We start from the raw sequence: 17,900 nt of genomic DNA on the forward strand, positions 1-17,900 counted from the left end.
TTATCTTTATTTTATCTGTATTTCCATAAATACTCAGAAGATTGAACCAGGAGCAGCAGATGTGATGTTTGTCCTCTTCAGGCTGTAAACAAACATTACAACTCCCCGAGACTTACGTGAATTATTTTTTACATCAGTTCATTTTACTGTTTGAAAAAGGAGCAAAAGGAAAAAAAATCAATAAATAATCTGAAGAAAATGGAGCTGCTGAGTGAACGGAGGCCTCCTCTGCTGCATCACCATCTCTTCTCACTTAAAGCAGAAGTAAGTGGTCCGGTCGTTTTCGCTAATGCTGCGTTCCAGGCAGGCTTTTGAAATCGTAAATTACAGCTTCAAGTCACAACTTACGACTTTGTAGCGTTCCAGGCAACCCACTCGTGTTTTTCCGACCTGTTTTACCGGTGAAAGTCACTATAACGGCCACTCGTAACTTCCGACCGGTGAACTCGTACCAGATCGAACTGGTACGACTTCACGGTCGGAAAAATACGAGTTTCCTTGAACGCACCATAACAGTCCTCGTCGCTACGTCACCACATTCACGGCGTTCCTTGGCTGCACACACAGCCCTGCATGCCGTTCTCTCTCCTCATTGGATAAAAACTGTAGGATACGATAAATGTTTTCTCTTCGGCTCAGAGCAGAGCAGAGTGACTGACAGACCCGTGTTTCAGACCAAACACTCTATGTAAGTGATTGCTGTCGGAAGATATAACTATTTAAGACTTATATTAACACAAATATATCACTTACTTCTGCTTTAAAGCTATGGTCTACGATTTGGAGCATTGGTAATTATTATTAACATCGTTTATACAGCGATTATGGTCCTGTGGTCCGATATACACAATATAAATAGCAAAAAGAACCAAAAAAATCCATTCAGTCTATCAGCCGTGGGCCTGCATAGAAATTGACCAATGGGCGCCGCGCGCCCCGTCCGGCTCCCACTGGCTCGTACCCTCCATCCAATCCCCTCGTCTCCCCTGCTCCTCCTCGACCCGCCTCGTCCCCACTCCCTCCGCTTAGAAACTACAAGTAGTTGTAACCGCTCTGAGCTGCTCAGCCACAGACACATATAAACCCACCAATTCAGCACCTGCTGCCCCCCACCCCCGGTCGGTCTGCCGAAAAAAAGCCCCACTAGGATTCAGAGAAACACAGTACAGAAGCACAGAATGTGTTGCTGCCCTTATTACCGGTACCGGTGCTGCGTCGAGTCTCCCTGATCCTCTCCCCGACACACAGCCGCTTCCAGCTGCAGCCTGACCGGGTGCTCTGCACCCTGCACACCGCGGCCCTGCTGAGCTCCTGGTCTTCCTCCTCTCCCCGACACACAGCTGCTCCCAGCCGCAGCCTGACCGGTCTCTCTGCACTGCGGCGCCGCGGAGCTCCAGGCCCCGGTCTTCCTGCTCCTCTTCCCCAGAGACAGCACCATGTGCCCGGTCACCCAGCGCGAGGAGTCTCCCTGTAGCATGAGGCTGTGCTAATGGCTGCTAATGGCGGCGCTGCTCGTACCAGCGGTCGCCGTGGTCCCGTTGCCGGGGACGGCGACGACGGCGAGTGGCACCGCCTCATTACCGGCAGCTGGTGCACAGCGGCGGCATCGGGGCTGGCGCTGCCGCTATTAGTGGGCTAGCGCCGAGCACGGCCTCATGCTACAGGGAGACTCTTCGCGCTGGGTGACCCAGGACAGGGTACTGTGTCTGGGGGAGAGGAGCAGGAAGAGTTGGGGCCTGGAGCTCCGCGGCGCCGCGGTGCAGAGAGACCCAGGCTGCAGCGGCGGTGCTGAGTTTATGTTGAACAGGTAATCTTTGGTTTTATTGTGGAAGTTGTGACTGTGAATATGACATTTTACTCTGCATTCAAAGCCTCGTTTGGTTTCAGCAGGCAGCAGCAGGCTTGTTGCTTGCTCCGCTCTGCTCTGTGAGGGGAGGGGGGGGGAGGCGTGTCGCGAGCAGGTCCCGAGGGGCGGGCCATACGAGCTCAGAGGGGAGGGGCGGGGGTGTGTGAGAGGTGCTTTTTTCAAATTTTTCTCATCCTCTTTCAAAACGTAGACCATAGCTTTAATAATAATAATGTGGTCAAGCCGCCTGTGACATTTGGACACACTTCCAAAAAAATATAACATGAAAAATTAATTCTTTGAAAGATTTAATCAGCAAAAAAAATTTACAAAACATTGTTGAATATTGATTATAAATTCAAAGATAATGAAAATATCACTAAATTAACAAAGGTAAAAGAATATCATTTACTTAACTTGTTTAAACAATACAGGTGGTCAAAAACTTTATCAAACCTCCGGTCTCCTCCGTCTGACATCATGTGATATAAGAAATTATAAGTAAGTTATTTGTACATTAAAATTATTCTTGAATAAGTTTTCCAAGCAAAATATTCAACAAGGTGTTCAATACAAATTATGATTTTAAGCAAACAAAATGGACGATTACAACAGGAGGAGGACAGTGTTTTTATATATTGGACATAAATAATGATGTTTCTAGCTCATTAAAATTGACTTTTGTATGGAACAGTAGTCAAGCAGGAGCACTGTTTCCTTATTATTTTTTAATCCTCCATGACATACAGACATTAACAAAATAGTTCGTTCCCACAACCCACAATTGTCACTGAAATAACTTGCAGTTTTCTATATTTCTCTATGACAAAATATAGAAATAAAACCCAGTGAGAAGTCAAAGAGAAATAAAGAGTGTTTGTAATAATGAGGCAGCAGGAGGACAGGTGCAGTTTAACAGGTTAAATTCACTGACTTTTCCCTTTAAGAAATAAACAACATTAAAAATATGATCATCCTCTTTATCTGTAACTGCTCTGCTCCACTGTCACTGACACCTTCACTGGTAACAGCTTCAATGGGAGGAGATCACCAGTGTAAATGTATGGAAACATCTTGTCAGTAAAAGTGTGTGTGAAGGTGTGTATGTGTGTGTTAGTATCAGGATCAGAGAACGACAGTTTTCCTCTGTTCAAGTCCAGATTCACTCTGATCCTCTGGAACTTCTTCTTCACTGAGAGAACAATGACTGGAGCTGATGGTGAATGTGCTGAGTATTCAGCTCCATTGAAATATATTCTCCATAATCCAGACCATATGTTGGTTCCCTTCCTCTTGACAGACTCTGGTAACACACCCAGTCTCCAGCTTGTATTGTCTCTAACCTCGACATCCCAGCTGTGAGCACCTGAGTTAAAACCCTCAGAGCCCAGGACAGAGCAACAGAAAGATTCAAACCTCTCTGGATTGTCAGGAAGCTGCTGTCTGTGTCCTCGTCTCACACTGGTCAGATCTTCAGACAAGAGAAGTATAGGATGAGCAGTGTTTGGGTCCAGAACCACAGGACTGTAGGAGACCATGTCCTTCATCTTGTTCCAGATGTTGAAGGTCAGGTTGCCCAGGCGTTTGGCCTGGTCTATCAGAGCTCCTGAGTCCAGCTGTGGATCCTCCAGCAGGGGGCGCTGCTGGACTCTTTCCACTGCAGCCTTGTAGTTGAGCAGGAACGAGACGTCTTCAGCTCTCAGCTCGTCCTCTGTGGCTCTGACTGTGTGTGAAAGAGCTGCTATCTCTCTGCTCAGAGCCTCCATCTTCTCCTTCATCCTCTGACTCTTCTGCTCCTCTTCCTCCCTCAGTGCAGCCATCCTGTCCTCCTCTTCCTCTTCTAGAAACTGGTGAAGCTTCTTAAACTGTTCCTTAATCTGCCTCTCTGTGTCGGGCCTGGACACCTTAATGTGTTCTGCTGTTTGACCAAACTTCACTTGAACTTCTTCAAAACCCTTTAACTTCTTCTTTAAGGGCTCCAGAGTTTCCTCAAGTTCCTTCTTGAGTTGTGAAGCAGCTTCATCGATGGGTCTGATTCTGTGGTTGGTGTGTTTTTTTGAATCTCTGCAGATGAGGCACACTGGCTGCTGATGGTCCAGACAGAAGAGTTTGAGTTTCTCAGAGTGCAGACTGCAGAGAGGCTCTGAAGATCTCTGCTCTCTCTGCTGTAAGAAGCTCTCACACAGGTTCTTCAACACCAGGTTACGAGGTGGTTCTTGAGATCTTGTCTTACAGACTGGACACAGTGGATCTCGTTTCTCTCTCCACCATATCTTCAGACAGTCTTTACAAAAGCTGTGGCTGCAGGTCAGAACAACAGGATTTCTGAAGACCTCCGTACAGACCGGACAGCAGAGATCCTCCTCTGATCTGGAAGCCATTTAGTCTGTGAGTGAAGCTGAAAACACAGCAGACAGGAAGTAGAGTCAATCATGGCTCCCCTCCCTCCTCTACTGACTTGACTGAAGTTTACTGTGACTCTGAGTCCAGGTTTTAGTCAAACTCACCTTCAGTGTGTGGAGTGTCAGCAGGTTGAAGCAGCAGTGTTGTAGCTGGACTCACTCACAGGAAGTTGTTAGTTTGGTCTGAAGCTGAATCTGATCGTCTCTTCTTCAGTCTGCGTCTCTGGGACTGACGAAGAACAAACTGTTTACTGGTTTATCACGGGAGTCAGGTGAAGGGGTGGAGCTTTATCAACCATGAACAGTTTGAGTTTCTTTCTTGACCTTTGATTCATTGCTGGAAACAGTTGATGCAGCAGCTATGACAAGAAAATCATCAAGAAAAGAATCAGGACCTCAAACTTGCAGGACAGAATGTGTTGTTTGTCTCTGAAGTGTGCTGGACAGAATCCAGGATCAGCTCCTGACCTCTGTGAGAAGCCTTTAGAGTTCAGCTCTGCACTAAAGCTGTGTGGTTGAGTTGAGACTCACCTATAAACCTACCACTCCACTTTATGATCTGGTTGACCAGGTGTTTGTCCTGTAAAGACGATTCACTGAGTAAGGACACGAGGAACAAAAGACACATGATCAATAAAAGCTTGATAACAGAGTGTCACCATGGTAACATCAGAAGTTGAGGCGGGACAAATTTCTGAGGTAAGACAAACACTGATTAACTTTTTTACTAACAGCCTCAGAGTTTTTATTAAAGATTCATTCTGAGTCAAGATACAGTTTCCAACCCGCTCCACAGGACTTTGATGATTGTAGATGAAGGTAAGAAATTTTTGAGTCGTGCTGTGTGAAATGCCAGAAAGGTAAGGGTTGCTCAAAGGCACCTGTGGTATTTTGGCATAGTTACGAGGCCACTAGTTGATGACGTGAGCCAGGTGCGCCAGGGCGCGACACAGTCATGTAACCACAATAAACATTGGCGGCACATGTACGCCGGAGTGAGACCGAAGCACATTGTCCGTGTTTATTCTACCCGAGCTGTGAATACTACATGGTGTCAGAGTTAAGTGCTCATCGTCCTGCCGACGGAAGATGGACAGCACAGGTATCCCCACGCCACGGATGGACTGGGAGTCGTCTAACCTGCCTGATGCATGGAGAAAGTTCCAGCAGCATGTGGAGCTAATGTTTTCGGGGCCGCTCCGCTCTAAAGAAGAGGAGGAGCAATGTAGCTACTTGCTACTCTGGGTCGGCGAGAAGGGCCGCGACGTGTTTAACACATGGACTCTTATGGCGGATGAAAAAAAACTACTAAAGACTTACTATGACAGGTTTGGAGCTTATGTAACGCCAAAAGCAAACCCCATTTTTGCACGCTATAAGTTTCACGAGAAGAAACAGGGGGATAGTGAGAGTTTCGACCAGTTTGTGACTGAGCTAAAGCTACTCGTAAAAGACTGTAACTACCCCAACGGCGATGAGATGGTCCGAGACCGAATTGTTTTCGGCATAAGCTCGCCAAGAGTACGTGAAAAATTACTCTGCTACGGTCCAAACCTCACGCTTGAAAATGCTATAGACATTGCACGTTCACACGAGTTGTCGCAGCAGCAGCTAAAGACTATGGTTTTCCCCGCTGCTAACCCGGCTAGCCAGTCCGTGCATGCAGTGAACAGATGGACAAATAAAACGGAACACACACGCCATGGACGCAAAATGACCAGCGGAGCAGACGGTGACGGTACCGCTAGGAGCAGAGAGTGTGGTGCATGCGGACGAGGGCACAGAGGACGACAATGCAACAAATGCAAGAAACTTAATCATTTTGCTAAGGTTTGTAGGACAGGTACACAGAAGAAACAGGCAACATTTAAGTCCAGGAAAGTACACACTGTTTCTGACTGCACAGAGCAATCACCACCTGAGCTGTTTATTGACAGTATTACAAAACTACATGCAAACACAGATAGGGAACAGGCATTTGCAGAGATAGAAATTGGCAAAGCGAGGCGCAAATTAAAGTTTAAAGTTGATACAGGCGCCCAGGCTAATGTGATACCAGCAGACACATTTCACAGAATATTTGGAGATGTGGTATTAGGCTCAACAGACAGTTACATATCAGGATATGGGGGACAGAGGCTTAAAGTTAAAGGAGCTTGCAGGCTAACATGCAGACACAAAGAGAAAACAGTCATGTTAGATTTTGATGTTGTTAATGTTGAAAACGCTCCTGCTGTCTTGGGCATGAGAGCATGTCTAGATTTGAACATCGTTAAGCTGATACACATAATCCAAGCACAGCCAGAAACACACACAAGCATTACTGAAGAGTTTGCAGATGTGTTCAAGGGCATTGGGCTGTTTCCTGGTGAATGCGTCCTCCACCTCAAACCTTCAGCCACACCAGTGGTGTGCCCACCTCGTCGCATCCCATACGCTCTTCGTGGAAGACTCAAGAGTGAACTGGATGAAATGGAAAAGATGGACATTATTCAAAAGGTGACAGAACCAACCGAGTGGGTAAATGCTTTAGTGGCAGTGGAAAAGCCAAAGACTGGGAAACTCAGGGTGTGCCTTGATCCGCGCCCCCTGAACAAAGCCATCCAGAGGCCACACTACCCGCTTCCCACTCTCGACGACATCACACCAAGATTAGCTGGAGCACAATATTTCAGCGTATTGGATGCCAGATCTGGCTACTGGACAATTAAACTAAGCCATGAATCATCCATGCTCACTACCTTCAACACTGTCTTCGGCAGATTCAGGTTCAAAAGACTTCCGTTTGGAATCATATCTGCGCAGGACGAGTTTCAAAGAAGGGTGGATGAAGCCTATGAAGGGCTCCAGGGCGTCGCAGCCATCGTAGACGACATCCTGGTATATGGCCGCACCAAGGAGGAACATGATGCAAACCTGCGCGCCATGTTGGAAAGAACGAGAGAGAGAGGAATAAAGTTGAATGAAGACAAAAGCATCATATGTGTGCCGGAGGTGAGCTATTTCGGTCACAGACTGACACGAGAAGGCATCCGGCCTGACCCCAACAAGGTCAAGGCCATCAGAGAAATGGCTCCCCCACACAACAAAGCAGAGCTGGAGACCATATTGGGCATGGTCACTTACCTCTCCAGGTTCGCCCCCAGACTTTCAGAGGCAACAGCTCCCCTCAGACAACTGTTAAAAGAGAGCAACGAGTTTATCTGGGACTCGAATCACGACACAGCTTTCCAGCAGGTAAAAGATCTTCTAACACAAGAGCCTGGTCCTGTACTCACATACTTCAACCACACAAAAGATGTGAAGCTGCAGGTTGACGCATCCAAATCCGGCTTAGGAGCCGTATTACTCCAAGACGAGAAACCAGTCGCATACGCATCCAGAGCACTGAATGAGACTGAAGAAAACTATGCTCAGATAGAAAAAGAGCTTTATGCTGTGCTTTTTGGGTGCAAACGGTTTCATCAGTACCTGTACGGTCGTCAAGTGGTTGTCGAATCCGACCACAAACCGCTGGAGTCAATCATGCGGAAGCCTCTGGCAGCGGCTCCCCCACGACTTCAACGCATGATACTGCAACTACAGCGATACGACATCGTCATCACACACAAGCCTGGAAAACAGATACCAGTTGCCGACACGCTTTCCAGGAAGCCGATTGAATGCAACGACAGCAAGGTGAGTGAAGGTATGGACTTACAAATACACTCTGTGGTCAGTAAGCGCCAGTAAGTGACAACAAAATGGCAGATATCAGAGCTGCCACAGCCCAAGATGTGCAACTCTCAATGTTGAGGCGGGTCATCACCTCAGGGTGGCCTGAGTCACACAAGAAATGTCCACCTGCTATTGCTGCATACTGGAACCACAGGGACGAGATATCAGAGACAAATGGTATCCTGCTAAAAGGAGAGAAAATCATCGTGCCCCAGTCACTCAGAGCAGAAATGCTGTCACGCATCCACACAGGACACTTGGGGATTGAAAAATGTAAGCAGCGAGCAAGAGATGTACTGTTCTGGCCCGGGATGGGTAAGGAGATAGAGGCGCTGGTAGAATCTTGCAGCATCTGCCAGGAGCGACGCGACTCCGCCCAGAAGGAGCCGATGATTTCACATTCTATTCCGGAGCGACCATGGCAGGTGATAGCCACAGATTTGTTCATGTGGAACAACACTGACTACATTGTTGTTGTTGACTATTACAGCAGATATTTTGAAGTGGAAAAAATCACCAGCCTCACATCTTACACAGTCATACAAAAACTCAAGGCTATGTTTGCTAGGTTTGGCATACCACAGACACTAATGAGTGACAATGGACCTTGTTATAGCTCAAGGGAGTTCAAAGACTTTGCTCGTGCGTGGGACTTTGAGCACATTACAAGCAGCCCACTGTACCCACAGAGCAATGGGTTGGCTGAAAAGACTGTCCAGACAGCCAAAACCCTCATGGACAAAGCACATGCGCAGCGGACAGACCCCTACCTGAGCCTATTAGAGTATAGGAACACCCCAGTCGATGGATTGAAATCGCCAGCGCAGCTGTTGATGAGCAGGCGTCTGCGCTCGATCCTTCCATCCACGGAGAAACAGCTTCAACCGGAGCTCGTCTGTCGCAGCACAGTTCACAGTCGGAGAGAAGTTTGTCAGACAAGGCAAAAGCTATACTATGACAAGACTGCAAAAGCACAACCTGCCTTGCCTGCAGGAGCAGCAGTCCGTTTCCAACTGCAAAATGGAAGATGGGAGCCCGCAACAGTTGTGGATTCAGCAGGCACCCAGAGATCATACAACATCCTCACAGAAGAAGGCCAGGTGCTGAGACGCAACAGGCGCCATCTCCTAAAGACTGATAACAGCACTGACAAAGAAACACCAGCTCGTGACCCTGATCATGAGAATACTGACTCAATGACTTTACAGCAAGACACCGTGGGTCAACCAGGCCCCAAGGAACCCTTGTACTTTATCACCACTAAATCAGGTCGCATAGTGAAGCCAAGAGCTATACTGGACCTATAAAAAAAAAAAAAAAAGGGAAGCAGAATGAATGACTTTGATGGTGAAACTGTTTGTTGTATGACTTTGATGGTATAATTGTTTATTGTGATGCCATAATTAAAAAAAAAAAAAAAGAGTCAATGTTAAGAATGTTACATTCAGTTTTGCTAAAGTTTCCAGAAGTTAATATTTGAAACGGTCTTTTGTTCTTTAAAAGAAAGGAGATGTGGTATTTTGGCATAGTTACGAGGCCACTAGTTGATGACGTGAGCCAGGTGCGCCAGGGCGCGACACAGTCATGTAACCACAATAAACATTGGTGGCACATGTACGCCGGAGTGAGACCGAAGCACATTGTCCGTGTTTATTCTACCCGAGCTGTGAATACTACAGCACCGACTGAGGAACTTGGCTTCACAACTCCACTGACCAAGAGTTGGGTGGCTACAGCAGGTCTTCACCCCCCTTCACTGGTGTTTCATCGATCTAAGCCCACAACACCTCAGGAGGGTGGGGGATCCAGTGTCCTGGATCTGCCCCTGCTGACCACCATCCAACTCCTAAGATGATCCTGCAGCTGGTTGGCTCTACCACTGCACCTCCTGCTGTATCCAGATCCACCAGGATGCTGTATCAGCCAGTCTGATGACATTTCCTATCAGGCGCCTCCTTACCCCCCCTTCAATCCCCAGCAGTCCAAGGCTCCTCCAGAGTGACTGTCCAGAGAAACCTCTGCAGCCGACCTCCACGGTCGGTTCCAGGACTTCCATCCGTTCTGCTGAATCTTGAGGATAAGGGTCTGATGTTTCTTGATCTTGTGCCCATGCACCTCCTCCACCCTCTCCTCCCAGGTTACTGTTAATTCAATAAGCACCACCTGTTTGGTGCCTCTAGACCAGAGAACAATATCTGGTCTGAGGCTAGATGGGGCTGTTTCCACTGGGAATTTGAGGTGCGTTTTCAGGTCTACCTGCATCTCCCAGTCATTTTGCTGAGGCCAGGATCCCTTTGTTCTTTTGTCCTGCTGCTGCAGCGCTTTCACCTGACCTGACAAACTGGACAAAGTGGGACACATCCAAACGTTGTTTCTGCTTTTTCCGTGCCTGTTCCACACCATCTGCCAGCTGAACCAGAATCTTATCATGACGCCATTGGCAGCTTGACTGGCACAATGAGAAGACATGTTCAAGATTTGCAAACAGTTCACAGAGCTTGCACTTTCTGTCACCCCACATGTGTAGAGGTTTGATGGAGTAGGCAGGACATCATAGACAGAAGACATCAATAACTTTACCCGATGTCCTTCCATGCTCAAGATGTCCTGCCAAGTCAGTGACCTTCCCTGTAGCCCCTCCCACTTTGTCCAGCTGCCCTGATATTAACTTTATCAACACTTCACTTTATTAATGTATATTTTTAAAGGGATAGTTCACCCAAAATTGAAATTTCACTCATTATGTACCCACCCTAATGTCGACTAAGGGCTGGGAGAAGTTTCAGAGTCCTCTGTGGCTTCTCTGAGTTACAGGGGGTCTCGGCATAGCAGTGCATGTCCATATAACGGTTGCAAATGGATACCAACTGTCTTCGTAACAAAAAGACACACTAAGCTTGTTTTGTCGCGGAAGCTTCTCGAAGCTCCTCTTCCCGGTTCGTCAAATTTGGACAAACTGGGAAGAGGACAGACCCTGGTTCGTCCAAATTTGACGAACCGGGAAGAGGAGCTTCGAGAAGCTTCCGCTACAAACAAGCTTGAAAAATGCACTTGTTTAAGTCTTTGAGTGCCAGACCTTTTATAAAATGGTCAGTGCCACGTGCCAGCGTTTCGGGGCATTTTGAGTAATATTTTAAGACCAAGAGAATATTTTGTATTAGGACTCTGAAAACACAAAATAGCTCAAAGGAAAGAGGAGACTGTCTATTTAACTAGGGAAAAAACCATTTGTTTGTACCTTGTTCCATTCTTAATTTATCTTAAGTTGAATAGAGCCTGGTTGCACCAAAAAGACCACTTTTTTTCTAGAAAGCTGAGAAAAATGCATTTTTGTGAAAGAGAGTCTCTCAAGAAAAACAGTGATTTATCCGTTTTAATTTTGGCTTCAAAAACATGTAAGACATCTGAAAATTTCATTTCACATGTTTTTTCATTGTACAAAAAAAAAAAAAACTAAAATACAACAAGTAGGAGTCTTACTCTGCAGAGTGATGCCTGCTCTCCTACTCCTCCTGCAGTTGCTGCCCCCTCCCCCTCTCCTAACCCCCTCCTCCCCCCGCCCCTCCCCTCCTCTCCTTCTCCTCCTGCTGCTTCCCCTCGTCTCTGAAGGAGGGAGGGAGACGTCGTGGCGTCTTCAGCCTCTGTGCTGGACGCGGCCGCGACTCACCGCGCTGATCTCTCGGTTCGTCGTCACGACGTCGGTTAGGCAGCAACTGGTGAAACTGACTCCGCGATCCGCTTTCTGGTGCTGATCATCTAGATGAGTTTACCTTTCCTGCCTCCTCCGATCACTTCATGCTGGAGCTATGCTAATAGCACCGTGGCTAAGCTTTCCTCCAGCACCACGTTACACTTGTTCCAGGCTCTGCCCGTCGTTTTCCTCTAGAAATAGAAACTTTTCCCAATTTTCTTATCTCTGTACCGATCACACTCGTCTTCTCCTTCCTCTTCACTTCTTGGTCTGATCTACAGTCTTCTTCGTTCTACACATCCCAGAAGCCCCAAAATTACTCACAGTGTGCGCAACAGCGTCCCCATTTACCAGCCGCAGAAAACTGCATTTGACGTATATATACGTCAATGGCACTCAAGCGTTGGATTGAGTTAATTTTTTTCGGGACAATTTCGCATTTCGGGGCTTCAATACAAGACGGACATTACATACGGACAGCCTGGAGGTATTTGGATGTTTTTTGGTGTGTCTTTTTGTTAGGAAGACAGTTGGTATCCATTTGCAACTGTTATATGGACATGCACTGCTACGCGGAGACCCCCTGTAACTCAGAGAAGCCACGGAGGACTCTGAAACTTCTCCCAGCCCTTAGTCGAAATGAGGGTGAGTAGATAATGAGTGGAATTTCAATTTTGGGTGAACTATCCCTTTAAAGAAACTGGTGACGTATGGTAATCAATAAAAAGTTCTGTCCCTGGATCAGACGTGAACATCTCGTTCATCCAGAAGACTAAACGATGAACTCTGTCTGATCTACAGAGTGAGTCCTATTTTCTTCTCTTCTCTATTGATTAGGATCATTTATCAATCAGGTTGGAATATTCATAAATATGTGTTTGATCTGAACTTGTTTCCTGGAGAAGGAGACATGAGTTCATTGATCAATGTTTATTCTGACGTATCCAGGACTGCAGAACAGGAGGATTCCCATGATGCACCAGGGCCCTCTCTCTCTCTAACTGCGTGTCTTACTGATGGTTTTGCTTCTCATCATTGTTATCATTTCCAATATTGATCAATGTGTTGATCTCCTTATATTAGTGATAATCAGGTGAAACTCTGATCTGATGTTATTTAGCTTGACTCTCATTGATGTGAACCTAAACAGACACAGTCAAACTCTTTTAACATGCCCAACATGTCCTGTTATAAACTCATGTAGATTTTGTTTTGTTACGTTTGTTGTATCTAACAGACATTTTTTTGTTTGTTGTCAAAGATGAAAAGATCAACAATGTCCAAACTTTAAAGAGACACTATCACCAAACTCCTTTTGAATAATTGTCCATTTGAAGACCTTGTTGTTCCACCTGTCTTCACTCACTGTAAACAGACTCAAGTCACTTCCTGTTTACATTCAATGACATAAAGTTCAATAGACTCAGTTTGGACATTTTCTACTGACTAAAGACAGATTCTTCTCTTCAGCACAAAAACCTTCACCCTCAGTTCAAGTCAGTTCAATTCAAAAACTTTATTGACATCAAAGGTTCAAAAAACTATTTTGCAAAAACATCAATATTGGAGACAAAAACAAGATAAGACACAAAAATAGATTCAAATAAATATGCAATAGAATAGAATATGAATATCATGGAGAGCATAAGCCTTAGTTACTAACAATGTAGCGCTAACAGAATCAGATAGAAAGTCAACAAGGTGTTCAATACAAATTATGATTTTAAGTAAACAAAATGGTTTCAACAGGAGGAGTGCAGTGTTTAATAATGATGTTTATACAACAGTTAGTTCCGACCGGTCCCAACCGAGCAATTTGATTGGACAAGAGACGTTCCATGAGTGCTAATGTACAGTAAAACAGCACTGCGACTTTTTACAGACATTATCACTCCGCTGTTCAGCTGGACAGGAGCTAAGTCAGAGCCAGGCTCCCCATACAGGAGCTGCTCCATCTCTCTGCTGCTACTACAGTTAGAAACGGACCTGAACATTAAAACCTGGACCTGACCTGGTCCGTCTAATTGGCGATAAATCTCTACTAAACCCGGCTGGAAAAAAATCGCTGGGGGGGCAACAACGTTTTGACGGCGTGTTTTGATATTAGCATTAGCTGTTGTTAGCCACGTAGCTCAGCTACTTAGCTTCAACTGTGTTTATATTGATTACATAGCAGATAAACAAATGTAATACGGTATCGATACATACCTGTCAAGTATCCCGTTTTGGCCGGGAAAGTCGTATTTTACCCCTCTTTCCCGCCGTCCTCCCGTATTAGTATTTTCCCGTAAATCTCCCGTATTTTAACCCGCGTTATTAAAAAATAATAATACCCCGGGCCAGTCCTGGCGGCACCCCGGACTGGACGCTGCTATTTCATTTGGGTTTTGGTTTTTACCTCGGAGTGGCCAACTCTCTATTAATCCTATCTTGGTTAGCGACGATGCGCGTGCTCGTCGTCACTATGTGCGAGCACACAGCCCAAAGCCTACATCACCGCGGCACTGACTGAGGTCCTGCTCATCAAGCTTGTAACGGGCCGACCATGGATGTATTAGCCTGGGCCGACCCGCGGTTGTTGAAAAAAAAAAAAAAAAGACTCGTATTTTCGAACCAGCGCGTCCACACCGGTCGAGTTGTGTCGTCCATGCTCACTTAACCCAAAAGAACAGCTAGGCAGCCCAGTCCAGAGAGCAACAGAGAGGGACAGCAGAGTAAGGTGTGTGTGTGTGTGTGTGTGTGTGTGTGTCTGTGTCTGTAGCCTACCTGCTGTAAAAGACAGGGTCATTCTATAATCATAGAAGGCTGAAAATCCCTGGACATATCTGCTCAAATTATTCAGCAGTATAAAGCTAAAGCATGTGTGGGCCTTCTGTCATATAGATATCTGACAGTAGCTCCAGCTATCAAAATACAGATGAGAATAGGGCAGAAGTTGTGGAAGAAGACAGTGTGGCCTGAAAGAGCTTCATGGTGAAGCAGAGGAAAGGGGGCCTTGAAAGGCCAGTCCAGGCCAAAAGATTTTTAAAAATGAGTTTTGTTTTTGCCCACCAGCCACAGCTCCACACTAAACCAGTTCTGAGTTCACTTTAATACACTTAAGCCATTCTTGCAGTTACAATGATAGGAACCTCAGTCAGTACTGAATCTGCTTTAAAAGAAAAAAAAAAACTGAAGCAATGTTGTCTTTTCCCTCTGTTTCTCATCAGAGTACACCAGAATGCCTCATTTATGTGTTACAAAAAAAACATTGTTGTTGTGAGTGACTATTGGGGTCAGGCACACCTGGATTAATCAGTTTGTCCAATAATGGCAGACGGGCTGGCTGAAGATCAGGGAGTAGTGCAGCTGTGCATAAAGCCAGTGATTTTAGCTTTCTTGTCTTAAAATGTAAGGGACACTGGAGCTTGGTTGGGGTGGCAGCACTGTTCGCGGCGGGTGCCGGAAAATTTCCCTTATTTTCAAATCCAAAACTTGACAGGTATGTATCGATAACGTCTCTGTATGTCTTCACGCTGGTCCTGTTGCTCCGGTGCTAATCAGACACGGGCTCCGAGGTCGTGCTGTTGTACTGTATATCAGCACGGTGTGATTATCTGCGGCCTCGTGCCTACGACCGAATCACAGCCGTGCTGATATACAGTACAACAGCACTCCCTCTCGTGTGATATTGCTTAATTCTAACTCATTAAAATTGACTTTTGTATGGAACAGTAGTCAAGCAGGAACTCTGTTTCCTTCTTATCATGTGACATACAGATGTGAACAAAATAGTTGGTTCCCACAACCCACAATTGTCACTGAAATGGTGCAGTTTAACCGGTTTAATTCACTGACTTTTCCTTCAAGAAATAAACAACATTATAAATATGATCATCCTTTTTATCTCTAACTGCTCTGCTCCACTGTCACTGACACCTTCACTGGTAACAGCTTCACTGGGAGGTTATCAATAGTGTTAATGTATGGAAACATTTTCTCAATGAAAGTGTGTGTGAAGGTGTGTATGTGTGTGTTAGTATCAGGATCAGAGAACGACAGTTTTCCTCTGTTGAAGTCCAGATTCACTCTGATCCTCTGGAGCTTCTTCTGCTCTGGGAGATAAATGAAGAGAGGTGATGGTGATTGAGCTGAGTATTTACCCTTATCGAACTGTATCCTCCATAATCCAGACCATATCTTCTTTCCCTTCCTCTGCACAGACTCTGGTAACACACCCAGTATCCACCATGTATTGTCTCCAACCTCGACATCCCAGCTGTGAGTCCCTGAGTTAAAACCCTCAGAGCCCAGGACAGAGAAGAAAAAATCAAACCTCTCTGGATTGTCAGGAAGCTGCTGTTTGTGTCCTACTCTCACACTGGTCAGATCTTCAGACAGGATGAGTCCTGGATGAGCAGTGTTTGGGTCCAGAACCACAGGACTGTAGGAGACCATGTCCTTCATCTTGTTCCAGATGTTGAAGGTCAGGTTGCCCAGGTGTTTGGCCTGGTCTATCAGAGCTCCTGAGTCCAGCTGTGGATCCTCCAGCAGGGGGCGCTGCTGGACTCTTTCCACTGCAGCCTTGTAGTTGAGCAGGAATGAGACGTCTTCAGCTCTCAGCTCGTCCTCTGTGGCTCTGACTGTGTGTGAAAGAGCTGCTATCTTTCTGCTCAGAGCCTCCGTCTTCTCCTTCATCCTCTGACTCTTCTGCTCCTCTTCCTCCCTCAGTGCAGCCATCCTGGCCTCCTCTTCCTCTTCTAGAAACTGGTGGAGCTTCTTAAACTGCTCCTTAATCTGCCTCTCTGTGTGTCGGGCCTGGACCTTAATGTGTTCTGCTGTTTGACCAAACTTCACTTGAACTTCTTCAAAACCCTTTAACTTCTTCTTTAAGGGCTCCAGAGTTTCCTAAAGTTCCTTCTTGAGTTGTGAAGCAGCTTCATCGATGGGTCTGATTCTGTGGTTGGTGTGTGTGTCTGAATGGAGACAGACGACACACACTGGCTGCAGATGGTCCAGACAGAAGAGTTTGAGTTTCTCAGAGTGCAGACTGCAGAGAGCCTCTGAAGATCTCTGCTCTCTCTCTAGTAAGAAGCTCTCACACAGGTTCTTCAACACCAGACTAACAGGTGGTTCTGACCTTGAAGATCTTGTCTTACAAACTGGACACAGTCGATCTTGTTTCTGTCTCCACCATCTCTTCAGACAGTCTTTACAGAAGCTGTGGCTGCAGGTCAGAACAACAGGATCTCTGAAGACCTCTGTACAGACCGGACAGCAGAGTTCCTCTTCTAATCTGGAAGCCATTTAGTCTGAGAGTGGAGCTGAAAACACAGCAGACAGGAAGTAGAGTCAGTCATGGCTCCCCTCCCTCCTCTACTGACTTGACTGAAGTTTACTGTGACTCTGAGTCCAGGTTTTAGTCAAACTCACCTTCAGTGTGTGGAGCGTCAGCAGGTTGAAGCAGCAGTGTTGTAGCTGGACTCACTCACAGGAAGTTGTTAGCTTGATCTGAAGCTGAATCTGATCATCTCTTCTTCAGTCTGCGTCTCTGGGACTGACGGAGAACAAACTGTTCCCTGGTTTGTCTCAGGTGAGTCAGGTGAGGAGGCGGAGTTTTATCAAGTGTAAACAGCTCATGTTTCTCTGGGACTGAGGAGGAAATGCAGCAGTTTCCCGGTTGAGTCATGTGAATCATGTGAGGGGGCGGAGTTTTGTCAAAGTGAAACTTAAGCAGAATGATGTAGCGGCTCTGTTTAGTTTCAGTTTGTGAACAAACTCTTTCAACTCATGCAGATTTTGTTTTGTTGCACTGATGATGACTTTAATAACAGTTCAAGTTTTTCCTGTTTCCTCCCTCACCACCTTCTGACACAGTGAATATAAAAGGGACCTAACAACCTCCAAGGAACCTGATCAATAATCATTTGTGCTTTTCCTTTAATGCCAGTTTGACAGTGGTGCGTTCACTGTCTGCTGGATTAACCAGACATGACTGAGGTGAAGTTTGGTCTCATCTGCCACCACATCTGTATCCCTAAATATGATGATATTTATATTATTAAATCTGATACTATAAAGTTCAATAGACTCAGTTTGGTCATTTTCTACTGACTAGACACAGATTCTTCTCTTCAGCACAAACCTTCACCCTCAGTTCAAGTCAATTCAATTCAAAGGCTTTATTGACATGAAAGTTAAAAAAAAAAAAAAAGTTCTTTATTTTTTGCATCAAAGAATCAATATTCCAGAAAAAAAACACAAA

The 17,900-nt window shown here is 45.9% G+C and overlaps 2 protein-coding genes, 1 long non-coding RNA gene and 1 pseudogene across 6 annotated transcripts in view; 2 read left to right on the plus strand and 2 right to left on the minus strand.

Annotated features, from left to right (window-relative positions):
• LOC146963246 (uncharacterized) overlaps positions 1-17,900 on the plus strand; it is a 268,846-nt gene that overhangs the window by 235,277 nt on the left and 15,669 nt on the right. The gene's annotated exons all lie outside the window — the stretch shown is intronic.
• The window catches only part of esr2b (estrogen receptor 2b), a 61,488-nt gene that overhangs the window by 30,479 nt on the left and 13,109 nt on the right, over positions 1-17,900 (plus strand). The gene's annotated exons all lie outside the window — the stretch shown is intronic.
• Positions 2,668-17,405, minus strand: LOC146963250 (E3 ubiquitin-protein ligase TRIM35-like). 2 transcript variants are annotated; one of them, XM_085768291.1, is made up of 2 exons: positions 4,354-4,479; positions 2,668-4,244 (listed from the first exon to the last, which is right to left on the minus strand). In XM_085768291.1, exon 2 carries the CDS (start codon positions 4,225-4,227, stop codon positions 2,827-2,829), a length of 1,401 nt encoding a protein of 466 aa, XP_085624417.1. In that variant the 5' UTR covers positions 4,228-4,244; positions 4,354-4,479; the 3' UTR covers positions 2,668-2,826. The 2 variants fall into 2 exon arrangements, with proteins under 2 accessions (XP_085624417.1, XP_085624418.1); XM_085768292.1 differs by lacking the exon at positions 4,354-4,479 and adding an exon at positions 17,069-17,405 and having other exon boundaries at positions 2,674-4,244.
• LOC146963251 (E3 ubiquitin-protein ligase TRIM39-like) lies at positions 15,532-17,095 on the minus strand (annotated as a pseudogene).

The sequence above is a fragment of the Trachurus japonicus genome, chromosome 22, assembly GCF_045865225.1.
Source record: "Trachurus japonicus isolate A0001 chromosome 22, Traja_1.0".
NCBI classification, from domain to species: Eukaryota; Metazoa; Chordata; class Actinopteri; order Carangiformes; family Carangidae; genus Trachurus; species Trachurus japonicus.

Bases quoted from the DNA above. Each gene is read 5' to 3' on its own strand.
- LOC146963250 (XM_085768291.1), bottom strand. From the start codon at position 4,227: ATGGCTTCCAGATCAGAGGAGGATCTCTGCTGTCCGGTCTGTACGGAG.